Below are 24,436 nucleotides of genomic sequence, written 5' to 3'. Positions count from 1 at the left end.
CTCTTTGATACAGAGTAGTACTGGACAGAAGAGTGTTAAGATGAAGAATTAGTGTGACTTATTACATATAGACATTTTACTTTGCTTTCCTTTCAATACACAAATTTAAGAATTTAAAACTGCATCATGAATACTGCAGTAGTTTAAAAAATTGTCAACATATGGAGTAAAATAGCTTTTTAAAAAAATGATTGAGCTATTTTTTAAACTAGATGTAATGAACCTATAAAATTGTTACAGATGAACTGCATTTCAATCTTTAAGTTTTTCTTTAAGTTCATTTTTGTATGTAGGTCTTTTAAGCTAAGACCGGCTGAACTGGAAATATGTGGGTTTAAAAATGGAAAGAGCTATTTATTGGCTTATTGCCCATTGGAGAAGAAAGATTATAGATGGACTGTCATACCTATAGCTGGCTAGTCATTTTTAGCACATTGTGTGGGAGATGCACCCCCGTAATGAGAGTGCTGTTTTAACCACAGTGCTGAGTCACTTCTGAGGTGGGAGAGAAGATGGCGACTGAGACATCTCTAAAAGTTTTGCTTACCATGTATCTGACACACAAATGGGGGACCCCTTTCAGTCTGCAAGCACCCAGTGAATATCCCTGGTGTGAGGATCCCTCTCAGCACCTGAGGAGATCTTGCTGAGGTGGTTCTTTCTTCTTCTTCGTTTTTTTAAGCTTATTCTTTATAGTCGTCATGAATTACAAACCTAGAGATTAAAAAAAGCTGATATGACAAAAACCAGATAATTAAGTATTTGGCATCCTATTAGTATTGACGCGTGAGAAAAATACAAGTCTGTCAAGGTTCTACAGGGGTTCTGAATCCCGGAGTCACCCATTCTCTCTCTCTAAGACTTGAGATAAACAATATTGTTAGCTCTTCATTCATCCTGGATGGCCAAGGCACCATGGTATGGAACTGTGAAAATGAAATCATATTAATGTGCATTTGGGATCCTGAAGGGAACTAGAACTCTCGGTTGATGAGTACCTGATTACCTTAAACTTTTCCATCTGGGGAAGAAGCCCTCCTCACATATGGCGAGGTGGTTGTGGCTGCTAACTGAATGGAAAGGCTCAAATCCACCCAACTGTTCCATGGGAGAAAGACATGTCAAGGTTATAGCCTAGAAAGCTCCCTGGGGAAGCTCTTCTCGTCACAGGGATTCTGTGCATCCCAAATCGACTCCACGCAGCACACTAACAGCAGCATATGTGGAAAAGAGTTGACATATGTGAACTAATTCCTGTTCAGCCAAACCCACTGCTGTGAACTTGGTTCCAACTCACAGAGACCCTTTAAGGCAGAGTACAATGGCTTCCTAGGATTTCCAAGACTGTAAACCTCAACAGGACCAAAAAGCCTCACCTTTTTCCCAGGGAGCACCTGGTGGGTTGGACCCACCAACCTTGGGACAGTTTGGTGCTTAACCCCCTGCACCAGTAGGACTCCTTTCTGTTCCACACAGTGTAGTACCAAAATTTAAGAGGTTTCAGAATTAGGTTGCATTGGCTCTGATTTCCCCAGATATTATGCATATTGATACATATATAGACATAAGACTAAGGACGTGTGTGTTTAATGAGACTACTCATTCAGTTATTTTTTCATTTAAATATTTAATGGGCACCATGCTGTCCATAATTGCGGGGTTGTATGATTTTATGTGATTTCTGTGTATTTGCTTTCTTTCCCTTAGGCCCCTGTTTCATATTGCTTTCTTGATTTGCTTGAACTTAATGCTCTGAGACTCTTCAGGACTTGCCACTTGGAACTCCTTTACATGGGCAGCACAAATACCCAAAGAGTCTTACCTTTCCAGGCCCCGAAAAGATCTTCCTGCCCTTCGTTTTCTTTCCAGTTCTCTCCACTTGTCCCAGTGTTGGCCTACTATGTAAATGAAGCCTGCTGTCAGAAGCCAGCCCCAGAGATAAAAGCCCTGAACAGTGCCTGAAGTGACAAAAGGTAGACAGGCTTTCCCGTCCTTCGGAGGCTCCTCGCAGTTTCCAGGGCTCTCAGAGATGAGCAGCCCTCTGTACTGTCATGTATGTATTCTTGGGAATTCACCATAGAAACTGCATTCATTCCTTATTTGCTCACGGTCTGTTTGTAGTCAGCAGTACAGCTATTGACCTTGGGCTTGTTTTAAGACAGCTGTTCCTGTTCTTATCCTCAAATTTAGAGCATTAGCATCCAGCCATGTATATTTGTTGGATTCCTGATCAGACACTGAAATATTAAGAGGGTGTTAGGCCCCTCCGATACATACCTGAGCAATTTTAGGAGTAACATTGTTTCTGTTTTGAAGAGGAATGGTTCTGTGAGAGACAGAAGCCCATTTCCGAAAGAGTCCCAGAGCTCCTCTTTGGTGGTAGGTTTCTCCGCAAAGAATCTGACTATTTTAATTTCTTCTCTCTCTATGGTTCACACTTCATTTCTCACAGATGCAGAGTCAGATGTGGAGTAACAGAAAAATATGCTCCCGGATGAAGGGGCAACGGTGCCGTTTTGCTACTAGTTCTGCTTTAAGTTGGAGTTGGCAGGCATGCGGAGGCTGTCTGCAAGACGCCGACGCCGCTTTCCTCTCGTTTTTATTGCAGCACTGGGCCGCTTGGGAATTTTAAGCCATGAAAGGAATTGTCCTGGCTTCTTGTTGGAAGGCCTGAAAAGCACTAGGCTTGTCCCAGAGAGGTGTAAAGCACCCCGGGGTAAACAACATGGGTTGTGGAGAATCTGTCAGCAGCGTTGGTTCCAGTCATATGATCTCTGGAAGCAGCAACGATCATTTATTGATGGCTCTCCAGGAATGAAATGGCGACCTGTGACAGAATCCTGAAGGGCCCCCTTCAGTCAGGAACCTCTGTTTGCAAAGGATGGAACTTGTGTTGGTGATGCTTTCTATATCTTTGGAAAATAATTTTTTAAAGAGTATGATTTTACAGACATTTGAATTTCAGGTGTTGGACTTTGGTGAAGTTCAAGAATATATGGTGGCATATTGGCATATGCAATTATAAATTAATATATAAAACAATAACTTTGATATATTTTTAAATGGTGGAAAAATATAGATCCAACTTCATTGCCATTGAGTTGGTTCTGCCTTAAGGCAAGCCTATAGGACAGAGTAAAGCTATTACTTCAGAAGGTTGACAGGAGCAAACCACCTCATCTTTCTCCCACTGAGCACCCGGTAGGTTCAAACTACCAACTTTCCCCTTAGCCGCCTGGTGCTTAACCCTCTGTCCCACCAGGGTTTGATTTTTTTTAATTAATTAATTAATTTATTTTAACAATTTATTGGGGCTGATACAATTCTTTTCACAGTTCATACATATACATACATCAATTGTATAAAGCACATCTGTACAGTCTTTGCCCTAATCATTTTTTTTCTCTTTTCTTCTTTTACATTTTATTAGGGACTCATACAACTCTTACCACAATCCATACATATACATGCATCAATTGTATAAAGCACATCCATACATTCCCTGCCCCAATCATTCTCAAGGCATTTGCTCTCCACTTAAGCCCCTTGCATCAGGTCCTCTTTTTTTCCCCCTCTCCCTCCCCATTCCCCCCTCCCTCATATGCCCTTGGTAATTTATACATCGTTATTTTGTCATATCTTGCCCTATCCGGAGTCTCCCTTCCCCCCAGGGTTTGATTTTTAAAACTGCATTCTCATGAAGCATTTTCCAATTGAACGAGTTTAACATGTATAATTCAGTGACATTGATTGTGTTCATCATGTTACAGCCTATCCTTTTCCAAATCATTTCACCATCACTAACAGCTGCTCAGTGCCACCGGAGGAATGACTGCCCCCCTTTCACCTCCCTCCCACTCCTGATACCCACTGATAAGGTTTGATTTCTTAACCTTGGCCCTTGTCGTGTAAGGGGATCCTACAGTGGTTCTATTTGTGACTGGCTTCTTTGACTCCGCGTAGCTTTCCAGGTTCATCTATACTGTAGTGTGTGTGAAAACCTCTTTTCTCTTTAGATGCTATTGTTTGTTGGCAGGGCATTTTGCTTATCCATTCACCTGTTGATGGACATTGGGTTGTTATTAACCTTTTTGTGAATGTACTGCAATGAACCAGGGGTAGATTTTTTTGTTTGTCTTTGGAGTTTCAGGTATAGGACTGATGTGGGAGAAAGAGCTCTGTTGGTAGTGACAGAAACTCAGATGAACTGTTAGCTCTGCATTTTTTGTCATGTGCCCTTAACCACATTATGCATTAATCTCCCTGTCCCCATCTGGCTCCCACAGCACAACATTTAGCAGGGAGGGGGTCGGGTGTCACTTGAGTGAAGGCATATGAGGTGGCTTATTAGCCCACAGAACTGTGAATTCCCTGTGACAGTTTCACTGTCTCAATCACCATATCATGCTAATTTTAAAAAATAATAAATAAAAGTTCATAACTTCTTATGAGAAATCATTTCCGACTGTCATACTCATGAATAGCCTATGTATTTTTCAAATTGAAATTTCTCCTGAAAGGAACCATAGGATAGTGCTTTGTGGCTCGAGTTTAGTTAAGAAAATTCACCATAGGGCATGGAAATTTCTTCCTTGCAAAGAATAATTTATGGGTAACAGAAATGGAGTGAAGCTATATTTAGTTGGTTCACGTACACTTTCCAGGATTCAGTTTGACAGAAGGGCCAACTCCTTAGCTCTTACTTGGTGTATCTCATTGGTACTCAGGAATTTACATTTTGATTAGCATTTTCTTAAAACCTCAGGAATCTGATGGGAGTGCTTTTGGTCAAAGGAAATGAAGCCATAGTCAATTCTGGACTTTTTCAATTTTGCAGACACCAATGCATTGCAATACAGACCACTACCTGGAAATGGAATTCAAATACCATGCTAATTCTTTTTTTTTTAAACCATATAGGCATAAAACTAAGACCAATCCCACTGCCACCGAGTCTATTCTGAATCTTTGCAACCCTGCAGAGAGTTTCCAAAAAAGTATTTACAGGGGTAGGTAGTCTCATCTTTCTTCCTGGAGCAGCTGGTGGTTTTGAACCCCTAGCCTTAGGGTTAGCAGTCCAGCCACTTAACCAATAGTACCACCAGAGGTTTCAAACAGTTCTTTAATTTAATGGAACTTTAAAGATAATGGGAAATGTTCAGCAATGTTTTGAAGTCCCTTTATATAGATGTCTTCTGTGTCACGAATGGCTCTTGAAGTACTTCCTCTTCTGTTGAGTAATACATGGGAATGTCTGTCTCTGTGAAGAAATGTAAATATGGGAAACACCACTCTGTGCTTGGTGAGGCGGTTCTTGGAATTTCACCAGAGGGACAATAGGACTCTCAATGTGGATAACCTAGAAACTTAAATAAAACCCTCTAAGAGTGCAAATAGGATCCTTAGAAACCAGTTCGAAACTGTAACAGTATCTGTCAACTCAATTTCTGAGTAACAACAGCACTAAAGATCAACCAGTATCACCACCTGCTGCTAGCGAGTCAACCCTGATGATCGTCGCCCCAAGGACAAAGTAGAACTGCCCCGTGGGCTCCTGGGACTGTCCATCTTTGCGGAAGTAGAAAGCCTCCCCTTTCTTCGGTGGAGTGGCTGGTGGGTTGGAACTGCTGACCTTTCTTTCAGTTAGTAACCCAAGATGTAACCCACTAGGGCTCCTTGCACCAATGATAAATTCGCTGGAATTGAATTAATGCTGACTCTTGGCAACCCCTTGTGGGTTTCCGAGACTGCAACTGTTTTCGGGAGTAGAAAGTCCAGTCTTTCTCCTGAGGAGCTGCTGGTGGTTTTGAACTGCAGACCATGGGGATCACAGCCCAGTGGGTAATCACTACAGCACGAGGGCTCACTCCTCTGCATCCTAGTGATACTCTTGTCACATGTTATAGAGAAGTCAGTGAAAATGCGCTCTATGATACCCTCAGGTGGACTCATGACAGTGTGCCCCCCCCCTGCAAACCGTTAGACTCTACAAAAAAGACTGAGCCCTGCTGTAAACTCTGTGGACTTTCGTTAATAATCAACCTCTAAACAAACTGTTTGCTTTTGAGTCAGTTCCAGTGGGTGGCAAGCCTGCGTAGGTGGAGGAGGGCTGTGCCCCTATAGGTTTTCATGACGTTGACCCTCAGAAGCAGGTCATTGATTGGAACCACCATCCTTCCCAATAGTACGCCAGCACTTAATCATGCGTGCCATCCAGGGACTGAAGTTAATAATATATTCTGTCAATTAAAACAGATGCATCACGCCAACATAAGATATTAATCATAGGAAAACCTTGCTAGGGAGAGGCCATATATGGGAATTCTACATTTTCTGCACAGGCAGGCTTTTTTTGTTTGGGTTTTTGATAAATCTTTGGTTTGGCTCTCTGAAAATAACTCAAGCAACCAAAATGCCCTTTGATACCAAAATGGTAAAGCAAGTAGGGGAGCCATTGTCTCCACACCCAGGTTCCTAACTTCAGGAAGAGAGGGGTCCCAGTGCAATCAGGCCTACTCATTGATGGAATCAACCCCAACTATGCATTAAGACCAGAGTCAGGCTTACTCATTGACTAGGGGACCTGAGATTTAGAACACTCTTTTGGAGGCCTCCTGGATCGATACTCTCACTGAAGAGGGAGCAGCAGGTCCCTGGCTTTCTTTAACTGCAGACAATAATAATCTGTGAATTTTGTGAGAATGAATGAACCCACTGTAGGGGGAGTGAGCCAGCACCGGCTGGCAGCACAATTTGTGTAGAGCCAGCTCTGGGTCATAGGAAAGGGGTCGGATGGGAAGTTGGGGAAGAAGGATAGAGCCTTGTAGTTGTGTTCCCAGAAGGCCTGGCCTCAGGTAGCTAGGGATGTTCCAGCGCTGGTCAGAGGGGCATAGCCATGAAAGTGGCTGGTGACAAGGAGTTGGAATGTGGAAAGGGAAGGCATTGATCCACCTCTTTCTGGGAATTGGATTTGCGCAGATCCTTGATTCAAAGTTAGGCATTCAAATCCACTAGCAACTCTGCGGGAGAGAGAAAGCCCTTTATAGGTCCCCTATGACTTGCAATCAACTCAGCGGCAATAGGTGTGATTTCACTGGTTTAGTTTGCTACATTTGTGAAAGATGGGTTTTGCCCACCTTGCCACTTTTTTAGTGTTGTGATCTCAAACTGCTCCCCCCCAAATCAAATAAGTGTATTAACCATTTTTAATACTTTCATGGTGATAGAAATTAATTCTCTGCCAGTGTGTGTGTGTGTGTGTGTGTGTGTGTGTGTGTGTGCCAACCAGTGTTTGGGTACAGGTGCCATGGAGCCAAGGGTTAAGTGATCAGATGAGGTGTCTCAAAACTCACTGCCATCAAAGTCAATTACAACTCAGCGATCCTATAGAACAGTGTAAAACTGTGGGTTTCTGAGACAGTACCTCTGTACGGAGTAGAAAGCGTCCTCTTTCTCTCACTGAATGACTGGTGGTTTTGAACTGATGACCTTGTAATTAAGTAGCCCAACATGTAGCCCACTACACAACCAATACTCTTTTAGATGATGTATAGAAACACATTTTATACCCCTAAAACCCAAAGCTTTTTTTTTATGTCGGGGTTGTAATATTTTGTTTATACTCTATTGATATTAGATTTTGAATTATTTTAATGTTTTAGGTTTGCTTTTTTTGAAGGATGGGCCTGTCTCTGAAACAAAAAAAAATGCAATAGTGTCCAATCTTTTCCTCTTTAAGGATCCCTATGTTTATGTGAAACCCAGTATTTATAAGAATTGTTGCCTGCTAGCTCAGTTCATTTGCCATCTCTTCTTCAAAAGCACTAGAAGGACCACTGCTCTTTATCTCCTCTCTCACTACTCTGCTTCAGCAGTGTCTGTCACCAGTAATGTAGCCCTCACCTACTAACTGGTCTCTGTCCTTCCACTCAGAAGTCAGTCTGGTCTCCACCTATACAGTGGTAGGCTTTTTAAAAAACAAGGCAACTCTATCTTTTTAACATTTGCCAATTCAACATTATTTTACATATGCAGTTTAGTAACATTTTGTTCATATAACCATTACCACTGTCTAGTTATATTTTTCCTCATCCTTGAGAGAAATTCAGCACCCCCTAAGAAATGACTCCCCAGTTAGCCCTCTCTTCTCTTGTAAACACTGATAAACTTTCGTCTCCATGCATTTACTTCTTTTAGCTTTTTCACTCAGTGGGATCATATGCTATCTGTCCTTTTGTTGTTATATACCTTATTTCACTTACCATGTTTTCAAAATTCATCCACAGGTTGTAGCATGGACTGGGCCTTTTCTTCATGGCTGAGCAACATCTCATGATATGCATATACCTACCGGGTTCTGTTTACCATTCATCTGTTGGTGGCCGTTTAGGTTGTTCACATCTTTAAGCGATGGTGCACAGTGCTGTGGTGAGCATGGTGTTCCTGCTCTCACGGTCAGACTGCTGGCCGGGCTGTGGGATGAGCACTGCAGAGGGGTGCTAACCACAGGATAAATGGTTCAAACCTTCCAGCTGTGGGAGAAAGGTAGTCTGCTCCTCAAAGATGCCGTCTCAGAAACCCAACAGAGGCTCATCCTGCGTTGAAGTCCACTCATTGGCAGTCAAGTCAATGGTTGCTGTGTGGAAACTGGACTGAATAGGGTGTTGGGGGTTGCCAGTCCTTGGGGAATGAATAGTAAGTTCTCTCACCATATGTCTTCATGTAGAGGACAAAATTCCTGTAGATGTGATGTTATTAATGAAACAATGCCTCTGCTTCTTAGCAGCCACAGAATCTTAGAATAGAAAGGAAAGCCAAATTCCAGTGAGGTCACAGAGCATGTAGCAGAGTTGGGGCAGGGAACTGCTCTTCCTGGCCAGGTCTCTGCTGCTGCCCAGGACAGCCCTACTGGCCCCCTAGTCCTGGGCGTTTCCTTTCATCTTCTTCAAAGGGTCTGCTTGTTCATTGTGTTTCTACGGCCTACAACTAATCATTTACCTTGGAATGGAAGGTTAGTGGTTGTTTTTTCCATCGAACACAAACTATGTCCTGCAGCAGCCCTTCCTGCCTCTGTAACCTTGTCAGTGCCTCTCCACACACCTACCACCCTCTCCCCCGACTGAGTTCTTCTACCCTGGACACCAGGGTTGGTTCCCCTCTCCGAGTACTGCATTGCTGCTTCAGGCACCAGGGCTTTGCTTTTTGTCATGGAAAGCGCTGTCATGCCCAGCCCAATAATGTAGATGCACAGTGATGGCATGGCCTCTTCTCTCCACAGTCAAGGTTGGGAGAAGTCCTTGGCAGATTTACAATGGTCACTGTAAAAGAAATTCTATGAATTAATGTGTCCTTTTCATAAGTATTCAAACTTCCTTCTGTAATAGCTTTTGAAAACTACCATTTCTGCGATTGCTCACAAACACTGAGTGTCTCAATCCTTTATTGCCAAAGGCTTTTAAAGCTCAAGTAATGACCAGTCTTGATACCAGTGTCGTGGAAGAGTAGCTTGCCCACGGTTGCCTCATGAAGAGCTGTTTGGGCAATTGGTTTTGTGAAGAGTGAAACCAAGGTTTAGAAGCAGTATATGAGAAATAATACCCGAGGAGAAGGAGCAGTCGGTGGAAGAGGGGAGACAAGGTGCCAGAAAAGGCAGGAGGAAAGGCAGAGTGTCCAATGCACAGGGCGTTTGAAGACAAGGAGCGTCACATTAGGCTTTGGAGGATGCAAAGATGGCGGAACAAATTGCAGAAAATTAAAGGGATGTGCAGCCCGTAACTGAAAGCTGAAGATCAAAGACTATATAGCCCCAGTATGGAGAACGCCTCAACATAAAGATCTGCAAACTGGACCAAGAAACAATAGCCTGAAAAACAGAGAAAATACTGACATTGTTAGTGGAGAAACTATTGAGGTAATCGAGGATTTCATTTGATTTCAATCCGCCATCAACAGCCCTGAAAGCAGCGATGAAAAAAACCAAGTAATACTGGAAAGGGCAAATCTCCGACTAATGAATTAAAGCTAATGTCCATGCATTTAGATGCTTATGGTTCTCATTGTTTCAGATTTCCTAACTCAGTTTAGAGTCCCACCGCCATCAATTTCATTCCTACTCATAGTGACCCTCTCCAGGGTTTGCAAGGCTGTTGTTAATCTTGACTGGGTCAAACAGCTTCCGCTTCCTTCCAGGGGGACAGAATCATCAAAATCCTTTCAATGGGAAGAAGGAAGACTTTTTTTTTTAAGTTCTAAATGGAATTTCCTGATTGGAAATTGATACTGGCTCACCAGTAAGTATGCTGTGGACTTACTGTGCCCTTTGTATGCTGTGCCCTTTCAGATATTTGGAAATGCATATTGATTTTAGAGAGATTCCAGAATTAGAAAGCCTTACATATTTAAGGGTTACTCCTTCACTGCCCATCAATAGCAATGAATTTTATTGAAATTAGTCAAAAGACAATGGTTTTTATCTGTTATACTATGCATCTACTGCTAGAGAAAATAAACATTGTTGCAGTTAGGTACTGTTGAGTCAGTTCTGACCCATAGCCACCCCATCAACAGCAGAATAAAGCACTGCACCAACAGCCTCACTTTGGACGATGGGTTGGAGCCCAGTCTTGGAATCCTTAACCTTAGTCATCTCATTACGATCTAATTCTCACGGGCCCTCTGCTTTGTCAGGAGACTTGTCCTTCAGGAACTGGGCGCTCCTCATCGCATGTCCAAAGTATTTTCTTGCTTCTAAAGAGCACCCTGGCTGTGCTTTCTTCATAAACAGATTGGTCCGTTCTTCTGGCAGTGCATGGTGCATATTCAATATTCTTCAGCAATGGTTAAAATGTAACATTCTTCAGTCTTCCTTCTTCATTCCCCGTCTTTTACATCCATGTGACATTATTTAATAGAGCTACAGGCATTCATTTTTAAGTTCTGTAATTTAAAGCAGGTGTAACGTGGTTTATTCACAGGTAAATACTAATGGTAGCTTTTTAACTTGAATAGTTGACAGGTGGTCGCTAGGCTGTGTTCATTTTGCATTTTTATTCTGCTTCTGTGTGGCTGGCACTCTGCCTTGGAGGGAAGTCATGGAATTACAGAGGCAGGTGTGAAATGGCTCTTGACTAGCATAAAAACTTGGAACCTGAAAACAGGTTATTACTTTACTACTTTAGTACCTTCTATTTTTCACATCATCTGTCCAGGGACATACTTATTGTAACATTTATTTGTTAAATAACACTTTTAAACTTAAAATTTAGAACACACTGGTATGAAGTCAGAAAAAGATGACAAGACTATTTGACTTACCCGGAAAGTGTCATGCCTTTTATCCCACTCCTGTCCCTGTTTCCTGTCCCACTTCCTCCCTCACTTCATTGATGGTGGAGAACTCTCGGTATCATGAATTCCTAGTCTAACCCCGCCATTTATAGAAAAGGAAGCAGGCAGCTAAAGAATCATACTCTAATTTGTTCTTTTGGGGTCTAAATATTTTCATTCATGATAGTGTTTTCAAGGCTTATCCATGCCATAGTATATATTTGAAATTCATGTTTCCTGTGGCTGAATATATCATTTATATTATATAATATACAAGGGGGCACCCCAATTTTTTTTTCAAAGCCAAGTATTTAAGTTTTTTTACAAAACAACCTTGGCACCTTCAACGTATACTCCATTACACTTAATGCATTTGTCAAATCTGCAGTTCTATTCTTGGGAACATTTTTCAAACTCATTTGTTAGGATGGCTCCCTCTTTTTTTCCTTCACCTCTCCTACTTCATCATATTACGCATGTTTCCACTTGACACTTTTTTCTGGTCAGTCAGAACCTGAGGCACAAATTTCATATCAACCCTTTTCATTCCCAAATTTTCCCTTAAAATTCACTGAACTGAGCTCCAAGACAGTACAGATAACTTCCCCATTGCTTCAATGGTCCATCATCATTCTCCGAGCACAATACAAATTTTGTCAACATTTTCGTCCATTTCAGAAGTTGATGGACGTCCAAAACGAGGGTTGTCATCAATGGACATTTCACCTTTTCTGAAATGAGAAAGCCACTTGTGCACTGGAGGTTTCCCATAGATGGTGCTGTCCTTGTGTTCAGCATCACAACAGTTTCTGCGGCATTCCACCACCCCCCCACCCCCAGCAGGAAACAACACTTCACCAAACATTTCACCACCGCACGCTGTTTTCTTAAAACAGCCATCACACAAAACGAAGCTTAAGGGAAACTACTTTTACAAAAAAATCTACTGTGGCCAGAGAGAACCTTCCCAGATGACGCCACTGGGTGCACTAACTCAGAGTGAGTTAGTTACTTGATGCTTGCCTAGTGGGAAAAATGCGTACTACAAAAGCTCCGCTTCTCCCAGTGCAATTCCTGGTTTGGGGGATACCCTCTCATATATGAGGAGCCCTGTGGTTACGTGTTGGGCTGCGATCCTCATGGTTGGATGTTCGAAACCACCACAGCTCTGAGGGGAAAAAGCCGGAGCTTTCTACTCCCATAAACAGTTAGTCTTGGGAACCCACCAGGGAGTTCCTATACGGCAGCAATGACTCAATGGCAGTGAGTTTATATAATATATAGTAATATAGATAAAATGTAATCATAAAAATAAGTAATATATGTGTGCATATACACAGGACTTCATAAATTTGTGGAAAAAATGCGGTGTCTTTGAATTCCGTTTTCTTATGAACTTTTTGAAGCCCTCTTGTATTCCACATTTCGTTTATCCTCCTGTATTGTTAGACAGCTTCTACCATTTGGTTGTTGTGAATAATAATATTATAGTGCACATTTTGTACCACTGCCTGCTTGAGGTCTGCTGTCAAGTCTTCTTGTCTATATTTAAGAGCAGTGGACTTGCTGAGTCATAGCAAAATTGTGTGTTTAACTTTTTGAGGGCTTACCAATCTGTTTTCTACAGACATGAATCATTTTATAGAAAGGCACCATTTAACATCCCACCAGCGATGGTGGGTTGCAGTTCAGTTTCTCCACATCCTTGCCCACACTTACTACGCTTTGTGCTCCTGATCATTGCCGTCCGTAGGGAAGTAGCAGAAGGCCCGGTGGGGTAGTGGGTTACCTGTTGGGCTATTAAACAGCAGCTCCTCCATGGGAGACAGATAACGCTTTCTACTCCTGGAAAAAGCTAGTCTCTACCTGGTCCTGTAGCAGCGGTTCTCAACCTGTGGGTCGTGACCCCTGGGGGGGTGTCAAACAACCCTTCACAGGGGTCATCTGATTCATGACAGTTATGAAATAGCAATGAAAATAATCTTATGGTCGGGGGGGTCACAACAACATCAGGAATTGTATGAAAGGGTTGTGACAGTAGGAGGGTTGAGAACCACTGTCCTATAGGGTTGCTGGCAGTGGGTAGGGGAGTAATCATAGCTTAATGTGGATTTGGTTTACATTTCCCTGTGACACGTGACTTTTCATCTGCCTACAGGCCATTTGTAGGCCTTCTCTGGAAGAAAAATGTCTTTAGTCCATAGACCATCTTTCCTGGGTTGTTTGTAGTTTTGTTGATGAGATATAGGAAAGTTTTTAGTATATTCTGATGTTAAACCTACGTCCAATATCTGGCTCCCAAATATTTTCTCCATCTATGTAGCTTGTTTCTTTAGTTTTAAAAACATATACGTGGTAAGTAAAAGAGCGATGTTATATAGTTATTCATCAAATAATCATTATACTGCCTGTTATGTGCTGGGTATGCTTTGCTACGGAGTCTACTGAGGTCTAGGCAGGTGTTTTACAGCCCTTGAGTATAAATGAATTGAGGGAGGGGTGGGAAATTGTTACAAACTTTGGTAAATTATAGGAAGGAAACAAGATACAGTTAGATTGCCTGTGTAAAATCAGACTGATTCTCAGCTTTACTTGAGGGAGGAGGAGTTCGCCCTTCACAGAGCAGAGGAAGGAATGTTCTTAGCAAAGGGGTAGCATGTGTACGAAAACTCGGTGTGATTTAAAAACCCAAAGATCATATGAGCTAGAAGGAGACAGCCTTGGTTTAAATTTCATTCGAGGCGTGCTGTTTTCGGCAGGTGTGATGTAACACCGAAGTTACCCTTTATGAAGGCCCCTGTGGAGGAGGGCCTGAAGTGGTCAGGAAGGGGAAGCGGGACTAGCCAGCTAGAGTTCATTGACTGCTGTCAGGAAAGAGCGGATGATGGTGCATAGAGTTGCATGGGGTCAGTTCAAGGAAACACAATGAGCAGGCCGTTCTGGTGTATTAGTTCCAATACCTGGAGGAAAGGGAAGTAGCAGGGTGAGTACTGGCATCTGGGCTTAAAGGACAGAAAGGTAGGCTGGGTTTGGGAAAGAAAACAAGGGACACGTGAGCGGCAGCCACCTCAGGGATGTCAAGAGGGGTGGACCAGCAGTGAAGGTAGAAGTTTAACTAGTAGACGGCAGTATAGTTAGTATTCTAGTCTCTCTGCCGATGTCCTACTGTGGTGCCTTATACATTGCTGGGATGTCAGAAGCGAAGCCACCGGCATTTCAAATACCAACAGGATGCCCTCCCCCCCGCCCCATAGGCAGGTTTCCACAAAGTGTACAGACTAAAACTCGCGGGAGGACTTGGTGGTCTGCTTCCAGGAAAATTAGGCAGTGAAAACTGTATGAGGAGCAGAGGAGCGATTGCGAAGGTGGGGGTGTGCTCTGAGGAGGGGGCAGTGTTTCTTACCCGGTGCACAGGACCAAGATGAGTCAGCTTGCAGTAACACGTTCAATTCTGTCGTCGGCCACAGACGAGGGGGCCTCCAGGGGGTGGAGTGGGAGCACACAGTAGCTTGGTTTTCTAAACCATGAGCTGGGCTTGGCTTGTATTAAGGACCCAGGACATTGTGGGTGAATGGAATTAAAAGTTGATCACCCCCATTCCAAAAGGGGCGGGTTGGTTGTAACTCTGAGCTCAAGGACCCTTTTCCTCCGTCCTCTTTCTGCTCACACTGCTTTTCTGAGAGAACACAGAAGAGACGCTCGAGTTTACCTTCAAGGTTTGTTTGGAAACCTAAAGTGTAATGAGAGAGGAAACCATGCTCGTTGGCTTAATTTGGATCACTATCTTGCTGCGTGCTTGGACTTGATACCTGATTGATATTGATAAGTCTTTCATTTAACAGAAGAAGCTATCTGGTGATCATAGAAAAGTAACCCTAAATAGAAAGCGTGAATCTAGCTTTTATTTTTTAGCAGATTGGTGTTTTTAACACTCCTTACCTCTTCATTATTATTAGGCATGCCCCAGTGTGCTAGTACACATTGGTGAGACGCCCTGAGTGTTTTTTTGCTATAGAGTTTATAGAGTTTTGCTATAGAGTTCGGAGTTTTGTTTTGCATAATTTTGTATTCTACCAGGGGTATATCATTTACTTAGAATATTATGCTGCTGCTCTGCCATGGTATTTTACATAAAAATTAGAGACAGGGCAATTATATGACAGTCTGAGATACAGTTTTGCCATCCCTCAGTTTGCCCCACATATGATTAGAGATTACACAAAATGACATGGTGGCATAGAATGAGATGAGGGGTTTTCAGTATATCTCTGGGAGGATTCCATTATTTTTGAATTCCATTTTTCAACAAACTTTTTGAAGCCCCCTTGTAATTTCTCTTGTTCAGAGCAAACAAAATACTTTAAACATAGTAGCAGGTGCATTGTTGGGGGCAAGGGGCAAGATGGAAAGAACTATAAAGTCCTTTTGATATATTGTATTGGTTTTCCGGGGTTGCCATAACAGCAGACCAACTTCAAACAACAGGAATTTATTCGCAGTTCTGCAGGCTAGAGGTCCGAAAGTCTGCTGTCGGGCCAGGTCATGCTCTCTCTCCTGGAGACGTCCGGGAAGAGCACGGCCTTGACTCTAAGTTTTCATTGTTTGGCTTGTAGCAGCATCACTCTGACATCTGTCTCCATGTTTCCCTGGCCTGGCCCATGTGTGTGTTTCTGTGTCTGCCTATGGCAGTCTTATAAAAATACCCATCCCGGGATTGGGGGTTCCCCCCTTACCCAATATGACCTCATATTGGCTTGATTGCATCAGCAGAGATCGATTTCAAAATTAGGTTACATTCACTGGTCTGGGGAGTATGACTTGAGCACATCATCATACTTTTGGGGGGTACACAGCTAAGTCCACAAGAGGTATGATCATATGCACTTCCCTCACTTGACAGAGGTGGAAACTGAGGCACAGAATACTTAGATATCTTAACTAGCCAACTGTTAGAGGTGTGATTATCTATTAAGTGGTCTTTCTTTTTCAGGATTTAAGATCCGATTCTTATATTTTAAGATCTTTGGTTTGAGTTCTTTATTGACATGAGAGCTTCAAATCTGCCTTTTTACATTCCAGAAACATGGGTGGGTTGGCAGAGTCTAGAACGGGGGAATGTGAGCATTGTCTTAGAAGGAGAGGTGTGCTGGCCAGCTGCCCTCCCTGCCAGGGGTAGGTGCTTATTCAGTCTGGGACAGTGTTTGCAACAGGCCTCAATTGTGCTTGTCAATGCTGGTGTAGAACAGTGTGATAGACTTTTGAGAAATATGATGAGAAAATGTTTGCATTTCTTAGTGGATGAAACCACACTCTCAGGTTGGGAAGGGCAGACTGGGGAGATATTGAAGGGGGAGTAAATTGAGAAAAATATATCATTCTTCCCACTCCACATATTAAATATATATGTATATGTGCATATGCATATATACATATTCACCTGATACAAAAAGTTCATTTTTGTAAAATTTACTTAACCTATTACTTAATTTTTCTGACTATAAGGCCCTTTTACAATGCCATCTGTAGCAAAATCTAATAGGATTTGCTAAAGGAGCTAAGAGGATTGCAAAATCAAATAAGCTTTGATTTTTTTTTAATGATTTTATGTGTTGGTTATAAATTTGGGGGCTTATCTGATCACAATGATCTACATATAACCCTTTCCAAGGGGATAGACAACAGAATAATGGGTGAAGGGAGACAGAAGTCAGTGTACGACATGAAAATAATAATAGTAATTTATAAATTATCAAGGTTTAATGATGGAGGGGAGGGTAAAGGAGGGGGAGGAATGAGTTGATACCAAGGGCTCAAGTAGAAAGAAAATGTTTTGAAAATGGTGTGAAAATGTGCTTGACACAATGAGTGTATGGATGGATTATGTGAAGAGCTGTACAAGCCCCCAATAAAATGATTTTTTTAATTGGGGGATTCGTTAGATAAATTTAGCGAGTCATCTATTAGGTGTGCATGTAAGAACTCTTTTTGGACACTTTTGGCTGGCTCAGCTGCTAACCAGAAAAAGGTGGTGGTTCAAACCCATCAGCATTCCTTGGAGGAAGGAGTTTCCCCAAAGAGCTATAGATGGGGCCGGCAAGAAATCGATTATGTTCCCAACTGCTCTGACTTAGATCCCAGTAGCTTCCCCCAGAGTGAAGGGAAATGTAGCACAAAAGATCACATTCACGAAAACGCAGTGCTAACTGGTCTGACAGAGATGGGAAGAACCGCTAGGCCAGCGGTTCTCAACCTGTGGTTCCAATGACCCTTTCACAGGGATCGCCCGATTCATAACAGTAGCAAAGTGACAGTTATGGAGTTGCAGTGAAAATAATGTCATGGTTGAGGAGTCACCACAACACGAGGAACTATATTAAAGGGTGTGGCCTTAGGAAGGTTGAAAACCACTGCTCTAGGCTCTGGACTTAAGACACACCCTTCTGATCTGGGACTGATGCCATTTCTGGACATCACTCTAGCAAAACAATGGACGGGCCCCTAGAACAAACAACAACAACAGAGGGGAACATGCCCCAGTGAACCATCAATTATATGACCGCAAAAGGACAACCTTTGCCCCCAAACAAAGGTGAGAAGGAAATGTAGGTGAGAAATGGACAGTGTGGGGCCAGAAAGGAGAGTTTGCTGACTCATGGTGGGGAATGGACCCTCAGCGTATAGAGCACTTGAGGTTTATACACCAGCCACTGGGAACCGTCCACATTGGCTTGGTCAACTTTCACCTAAAGCTCGATTTAAGTAATACAAGTGAGTCCCAGGTTTACAGGCTCGGATATTCAGTGGGGCAGTTCTGCTCTGTCCTTTAGGGTCACTACTATGAGTCAGCATCAAGTTGTTGACATGGCACAGTTTTGTTTTGGTTTCTGTTTTATTAGGTGTATAAGAATTGTCTTTGGAATTTTAGAGATTTGTTCTTGTTCTCAAGTGTGATTTTTTTCCCCTATCACTTAGCATCCTAGTTTTCTCTCCTAAGGAATGTAATTGCACTGTGTAACTGGATCCTGTCTCCTTTTTTCTACTTGTAGATCAATCAACCATGACGACAGAATCCGGTTCAGACTCAGAATCGAAGCAAGACCAAGAGGCCGAGCCCCAGGAGGCTGCAGCTCCTCAGGGCGGTGCTGGGGCACAGCCACCGGGGCCTGGTCCAGAGCCCGGAGCGGAGCAGCAGGAGGCCTTGGAGCCGTTTGAGGCCGCAGCTGCACACAGCACCCCTGTGCGAAAGGAGGTGAGTCTTTAGTCACCCAGCGCCCCACTGCGTCCTCCACTTCGTTTCTCTGGGGTCAGCTGAGTCTTTGTCGTCCATGGGAAACCAATGAAAGGATGTTTACTGAGCGTCTTCTGTGGCTCTTTAAACCTTAGTATGCAAGCACAGAAGGATCAGTGAGGGGCGTCTGGTCCCTGGCAGATGGACAATTATGCTCTTTTTCTTTCTTCTTCAGTCTGTCTTATTTATTGTCCAACTTTGGTATAATACATGTGAAACAGTGGGAAGAAAACATGGTTTTATACTTACTGGCAGGGGAGATACCAGGATCATGAAGGTGGTTTTTCCAAATGTGGGAGATTCGACTGCATAACTTGTGGTAGTGGGGGGTCTGCTTTTGCACTCTCCCCTGTGGAAAAAAAAGAAAAGGGAAAACCATGGGTTAGGCCAAGTACACTGTAATCTACAAGGTGACATGTTTGATTCAACACTTTCTTTAATACTTTTATTGGGGCTCTTACATCTCTTACCACAACCCATACATTCATCCAATGTGTCAAGCACATTTGCACATATGCCGCCACCATCATTTTCAAAGCATTCTTTTCCCACTTGAGCCGCTGATATCAGCTCCCCATTTTAACCCCCTTTTGACCCTCAGTTATGTTTTTTTAAGTTCTCTCGGTGAATGACTTTCCACAACCTTCCCTGGTAATGTGTTTATTTCATTAAAACACTTAAATGCCTCCTGATAGCTGGACTGAAGATTATAAAATATTTGTCTTAATTCATAGCAACCAATAATTACTGTTATTGTTCCTTTTAGCCATTAAGTATTTTGTAATGGTTTTAGGTATGTCCTGTCATTGGTTCAAGAAAATTATCTAATAGTAGTGTTACTTAGTTGCATTAGTTATGTGGTTTCTAAATAGACAGGTTTTTTTTTTCTGTTGTTTATACTCCTTAGGTTAAACCATAAAAAAGCCTATTATGGAATTGCCAGCTCTATTCTCCATCAGTGCTTTATTGATACACATTTATAGGATGGATATCTTGTGTCTTAAGTTTTTGTTGTTAGGGAAAAGTGATTACTCAGTTCCTAGGCATAGTGACTAAATGATAACTGAAGAACTAAACAATAGAACTGAGCAGCGCCCGGCCCTGCGCCATCCTCACGACTGTTGTGATGTTCCCACCCATTGTCAGAAGCACAGGTCAGTCCATCTTGTGGGAGGGTCTTCCTCGTTTTTGCTGACCTTCCACATGAATTCCTGGGACTGGTCTCAGCAGAACAGGCCCAAATTATATGAGACTAAGTCTTACCGGCTTTCTTCTAAGAAGCGTGCTGACTGCACTTCTAAGACAGTTCAGTCTGTTCTTTGGCATCCCATGGTTCTTTTTATATTTTTTGCCAATACCATAATTCATATGCATCTGTTCTTCTGTCTCCCTCATTCTTCGTCCAGTTTTCACATGCAAATGAGGCAGTGAAAAATACTGTGGCTTGGGTCAGGTGCACCTGAGCCCTCAATAATACTTTAAAGAGGTTTTCTACAGCGGATTTACCCAATGAGATACAGCACTTGATTTCTCGACTGCTGCTTCGATAAGTGTTGATTGTGGGACACCTTCAGTCCTTTCCTCACTTATTGTGATGCTGTCTGTCGATCAGTTGTGAGGAGTGTGGTTTTCTGTATTCTGAAATATAATCCATACTTAACGGTGCAGCTCTGAAGCTCCATCGACAAATGCTTCAATCGGTCCTTTTCGTTACAACAAGCAAGGTTGGGTCATTTGCTTTTCAGTGGTTATTAATAAGCCTTACTCTAGCCCTAATGTGTAATCTTCTTCTTGTAATCCAATTTGTCAGATGTTTGGATAAGATTGAGTAAGTATGGTAAAAGAATAAAATCCTGATTTTAAACCATGCTTTATGCTCCAACAACTACTGCCTTTCGGTCTCTATACAGATTCTACGGGCGCTCAGGCAAGTGTTTTCAATTCCCATTCTAAACATTGTATTCCCAGTTAGTTATAATCCACCTAGCTGACTCTGTTTACATAATCAGTAAAACAAGGCTAAGTTCCATCTGTTTCCAGCAATGATATTCCTCATTCAACGTTCACTTCTGAATCCAACTTGAATTTCCGGCAGCTCCTTGTCACTGAACTGCTATAGTCAGTTTTGAATTATTCTTCCATAAAAATTTCCTTACATGTGATATTGATGGCATTGTTTAGTAATTTCTGCATTCCTTTGGGTCCTACTTCTTTGCCATGGGCACAAATATCCATGCCTTCTAGACAGTCTTCCAGAAATCTTGGCTTAAACAAGCGAGTGCTTCCTGTGTGTCATCAGCTGGTTGAAGCCTGTTGCTGGGCACTCCCATCAATTTCTGGAACCTTCCTTTCCGCTAGTGCCTTCAATGCGTCTGGAACTTCTTCCAGCAGTGCCATTGGTTTCTAATCGTATCGTTACCTCTTCAAATGCTTGAAAGTCAGCCAATGTTTTTTTTGGTACAAAGACCCTATGGATTCTTTCCACCTTCTTGTGATGCTTCATGCCTCAGTAATTCTCTGACATCTACTTTGGTCTTTTCATTTTTTAATGCCCTTTTGTTTTCTTTAAGTGTGTCGGTGTTTCTGAGAGTGCGTGATGCCACCCCCTGGAGGGCGCTGCAAAAGCAGATAGCTAAACTTTACCCTGCATGTGGACAATCACACAAAAGCATTTCATTGTCATGGGGTTGCTGAGTGATTTTTTTTTTTGAAAGGGGGTTAGTAGACCAAATAAGTTTGGAAACCTATGATCTATGGTGTCCCTAATGTCATTCCTCAACTTGTCTGGTCACTAATGTTCAGTGTGTCAATCTGTTCTTGAGATGACCTATAAATCCAGGTGGGAGATACTCAAGATTGTATTTTGGCCCTCATTAACTTATTTTAATTTTCTGCAACTTCACCCTGAATATCCATAGCAGAAATTGATGGTTTATTTCACAGTTGTCCCTTGGTCTAGTTTTGTGCTGATTACACTGCGCTTCCCCATCATCTCTTCCCAGACAGGTAGTCATTTTGATTCCTTGGTATTCCATTTGGTGAGGTTTAAGTGGATAGTCGCCAGTTGTGTTTTTAAGATATTTCCTGTGAAGAAATGATTAGTCTTGCAATGTTCTATCTTGCAATCACCAGCTGCGTTTCTGACCACATGTGCCAAATGTGTCCAAGACAGGATCTAGTGGGCTCTCCTATGGAGGAGCAGAAAGTGTCATTGTGAGAGCATTGAAGGCACAGAGTCAGAAAGCTACAGAAATACAAATGGAGTTTTTGAATAATAAATCACACAAAAAAGAGACATAAACCTTGCGTTCAGGTTACATCATGAACAGCACAGAAAGCCACAGTTCGTCGGTCCTTGTTACCCGCCCTCTCGTTGGTTCCATTCAGAGCAGCCCCACGTTGCCCTCTGCTGCGCCATCATCAATCACTACAATTGCTGTAAACCATCGGCACAGCCGCTGTTCCCATCCATCTCGTGGAGGTTCTTCCACTGTTTTGTTGACTCTCCTCTTTACCAAGCATTATGTTCTTCTCCAGGGATTGATCCCTTCTGATAACATGCCCGTGAGATTCCAAGTATCTGGCTGTATTTTTTCCAAGACAGACCAAGTAGCAGTACACAGGTTTAGGATTTCACCACAGTATGTTTTTATAGCACATGCTAAAAACAACCTCACAGTTTTGGTTTGCTGGTGCCTTAAATAAATTCGATTTTAAATTTCTTTTAGAACTAACTGTTTCAAAATACACACTTTAATGAAGAATCCTAGAGTACCTGCCTGTATAGGTTTGAAGTTTATGCATGTAGCCAGAAAGTATGGAAGATGCAATCAGCATGTTGGGTGAAATGGTTTGGAAGCAGCACACCTTACTATGTGATGTTAACTATGTTTCCAGCCAGGTTTTGAGTTGCTTTTGCCAGGGATTACAAGTTCTGCGTTTAAACTGGATTAATAACAACATTTATTTTCATATTCCAGAAGTTGGTACTTCTGTCTGTTCTAAGAAGTTGCCTTGTGAGGAACTGGGGAATCTTATCCCAACTTTGACAGTACAATCCAGAGAAGCTGTTGCTCTCCTTTATTTTTTCCCCCTTTATCTTTTTTTTCTCATTATTTCTTTTTGTGTAGGAGACATGGTGGTGGTAGGTGGTTCCCTGTTTCAATTTTTCAAACATTTAAAATTACCAGGCTGAGTGTTTGGTTTCCCTATTCTTTGCTCCTACCTCTGAAATGAAATAACATGAACAATGTGGGATAATTTTAGGAAAAGATGAGTTTGTATATTCCGAGACTTCCTTTGATCCATATGGTCAAATATTTTAAATAAGCAAGAAAAATAATTACCATATATACTCATGTATAAGCCAAGTTTTTCAGCACAAAAAAATGTGCTGACGCAGGACAGTGGTACCCCAGCGAGGTGTAACATCTCGTGGGTGATTGCCGTTCCTCCACTGTTCATTCAATGCCCCGCTGATACTGCAGGGCTTTGAATGTTTGTTTACTCACATCTAACCAATCAGAGCCGTCCTATGACGTGGGCAGCTCCAATTCACAGAAGCATCTGTAGTGATTCACTTACGCCAGCAGCTGAACTGGTAAGGATGTGTCTGTGGCTGTGCTTCGTCTCTCCCCTCTGGTCTCTGTGTTACTTCACATCCTGCATTTTCCACCCTAGGCTTATACTCGAGTCAATCAGTTTTTCTGGTTTCCCAGGTAATAATTAGGTACCTCGGCTTATAATCGGGTCGGCTTATACTCTAGTATATACGGTAGCCACTAGAAGGCCATATGATCATATGCAGAGTCAGGAGAGACAAGTTAAGCTTGCTTCCTGCAATAGTTCATTTCAAGTCCTCTGGACCCCAGAATCTATAAAATTAAGTGCTCAGGAAAGAAAATATTTGAAGATAGTTGCAGTCTAAGATATCTAATTTTAACAGGAGCCAGTTATGTTGAAGTTAAAACTATGTTCTGGTGGATAATAAGGTTTCCGTGAGTAGGAGGCAACCCAGTGGCAGCTAACAGCAACAATTAAGACATAGGCTTTGGCAAGACTTGAATTCCAATTTATAAGTTTCATGAGCTTGAGAACATTTTTTAAGGTCCCGAAAATGATGATAATACCTGTCTCACAGAGCCGTTCTGAGGGCTAGCTCAAATGGTGGATTTGCTAACGTGGTTGCCCCTGTTCCTGATTGTGACTTGTTATATGTGACATTTCACAGTGGTGCCCTTCTGGAGCTGTTGAAGTTGCTTAAGATCTGTTTGTGAGACTCTCAATTATCTGTTCCTGTGTCAAGTGTTCCAAGAAACAAGGCCTTGCCCTTGGGATGTTGGTGGTTAAAGATGATTATGGAATTGACATTTAAGTAACCCAAAAAGTTTATCTCATATAGATACTTTTATTTGTAGTATACAAAAATGAAATTAATCCATATATATATATATACATATATATATATATATGATGTTAGGTGAAATTTCTATCACAGTGTGACATAGTGGCCTTTACCCAATAATGAGGTTGAAATTTAAATTCATTGTGTAAAAATCTTACGTAAATTGTAAAACACTTAACAAATATGTTATAGCTATTGATGTGAAATTCCAACTTTAGCAAACTTCTCTTTAAAATTAATGACAGCATTGTGACGTTTTGGGTACGTGCAATTTTAATGGTGCCAGAATGGTCCTTAGAAGTGAGAAGGGTGAGACCGTCTCACACAATCTGGACATGATATAAGGAGGTTCCGTCCCTAGAGAAGGACATTAAGCTTGCTACAGTAGAGGCCAGTGAAAGAGGGAAGAGACCTTTAAT

At 42.2% G+C, this 24,436-nt stretch overlaps 1 protein-coding gene across 6 annotated transcripts in view; it reads left to right on the top strand.

Moving 5' to 3' along the window:
* The window catches only part of EPB41L3 (erythrocyte membrane protein band 4.1 like 3), a 171,680-nt gene that overhangs the window by 47,064 nt on the left and 100,180 nt on the right, over positions 1-24,436 (top strand). For all 6 annotated transcript variants that reach the window (XM_075533144.1, XM_075533145.1, XM_075533143.1 and 3 more), the window contains exon 2: positions 18,372-18,574. In XM_075533144.1, the coding sequence (XP_075389259.1) occupies positions 18,383-18,574 (192 nt within the window). In that variant the 5' untranslated portion in view covers positions 18,372-18,382. The remainder of the gene's footprint in view (positions 1-18,371; positions 18,575-24,436) is intronic.

Source organism: Tenrec ecaudatus, chromosome 15, assembly GCF_050624435.1.
Source record: "Tenrec ecaudatus isolate mTenEca1 chromosome 15, mTenEca1.hap1, whole genome shotgun sequence".
NCBI classification, from domain to species: Eukaryota; Metazoa; Chordata; class Mammalia; order Afrosoricida; family Tenrecidae; genus Tenrec; species Tenrec ecaudatus.
Note: the sequence above shows the minus strand (reverse complement) of the source record. Positions and strands in the feature narration are given on the sequence as shown.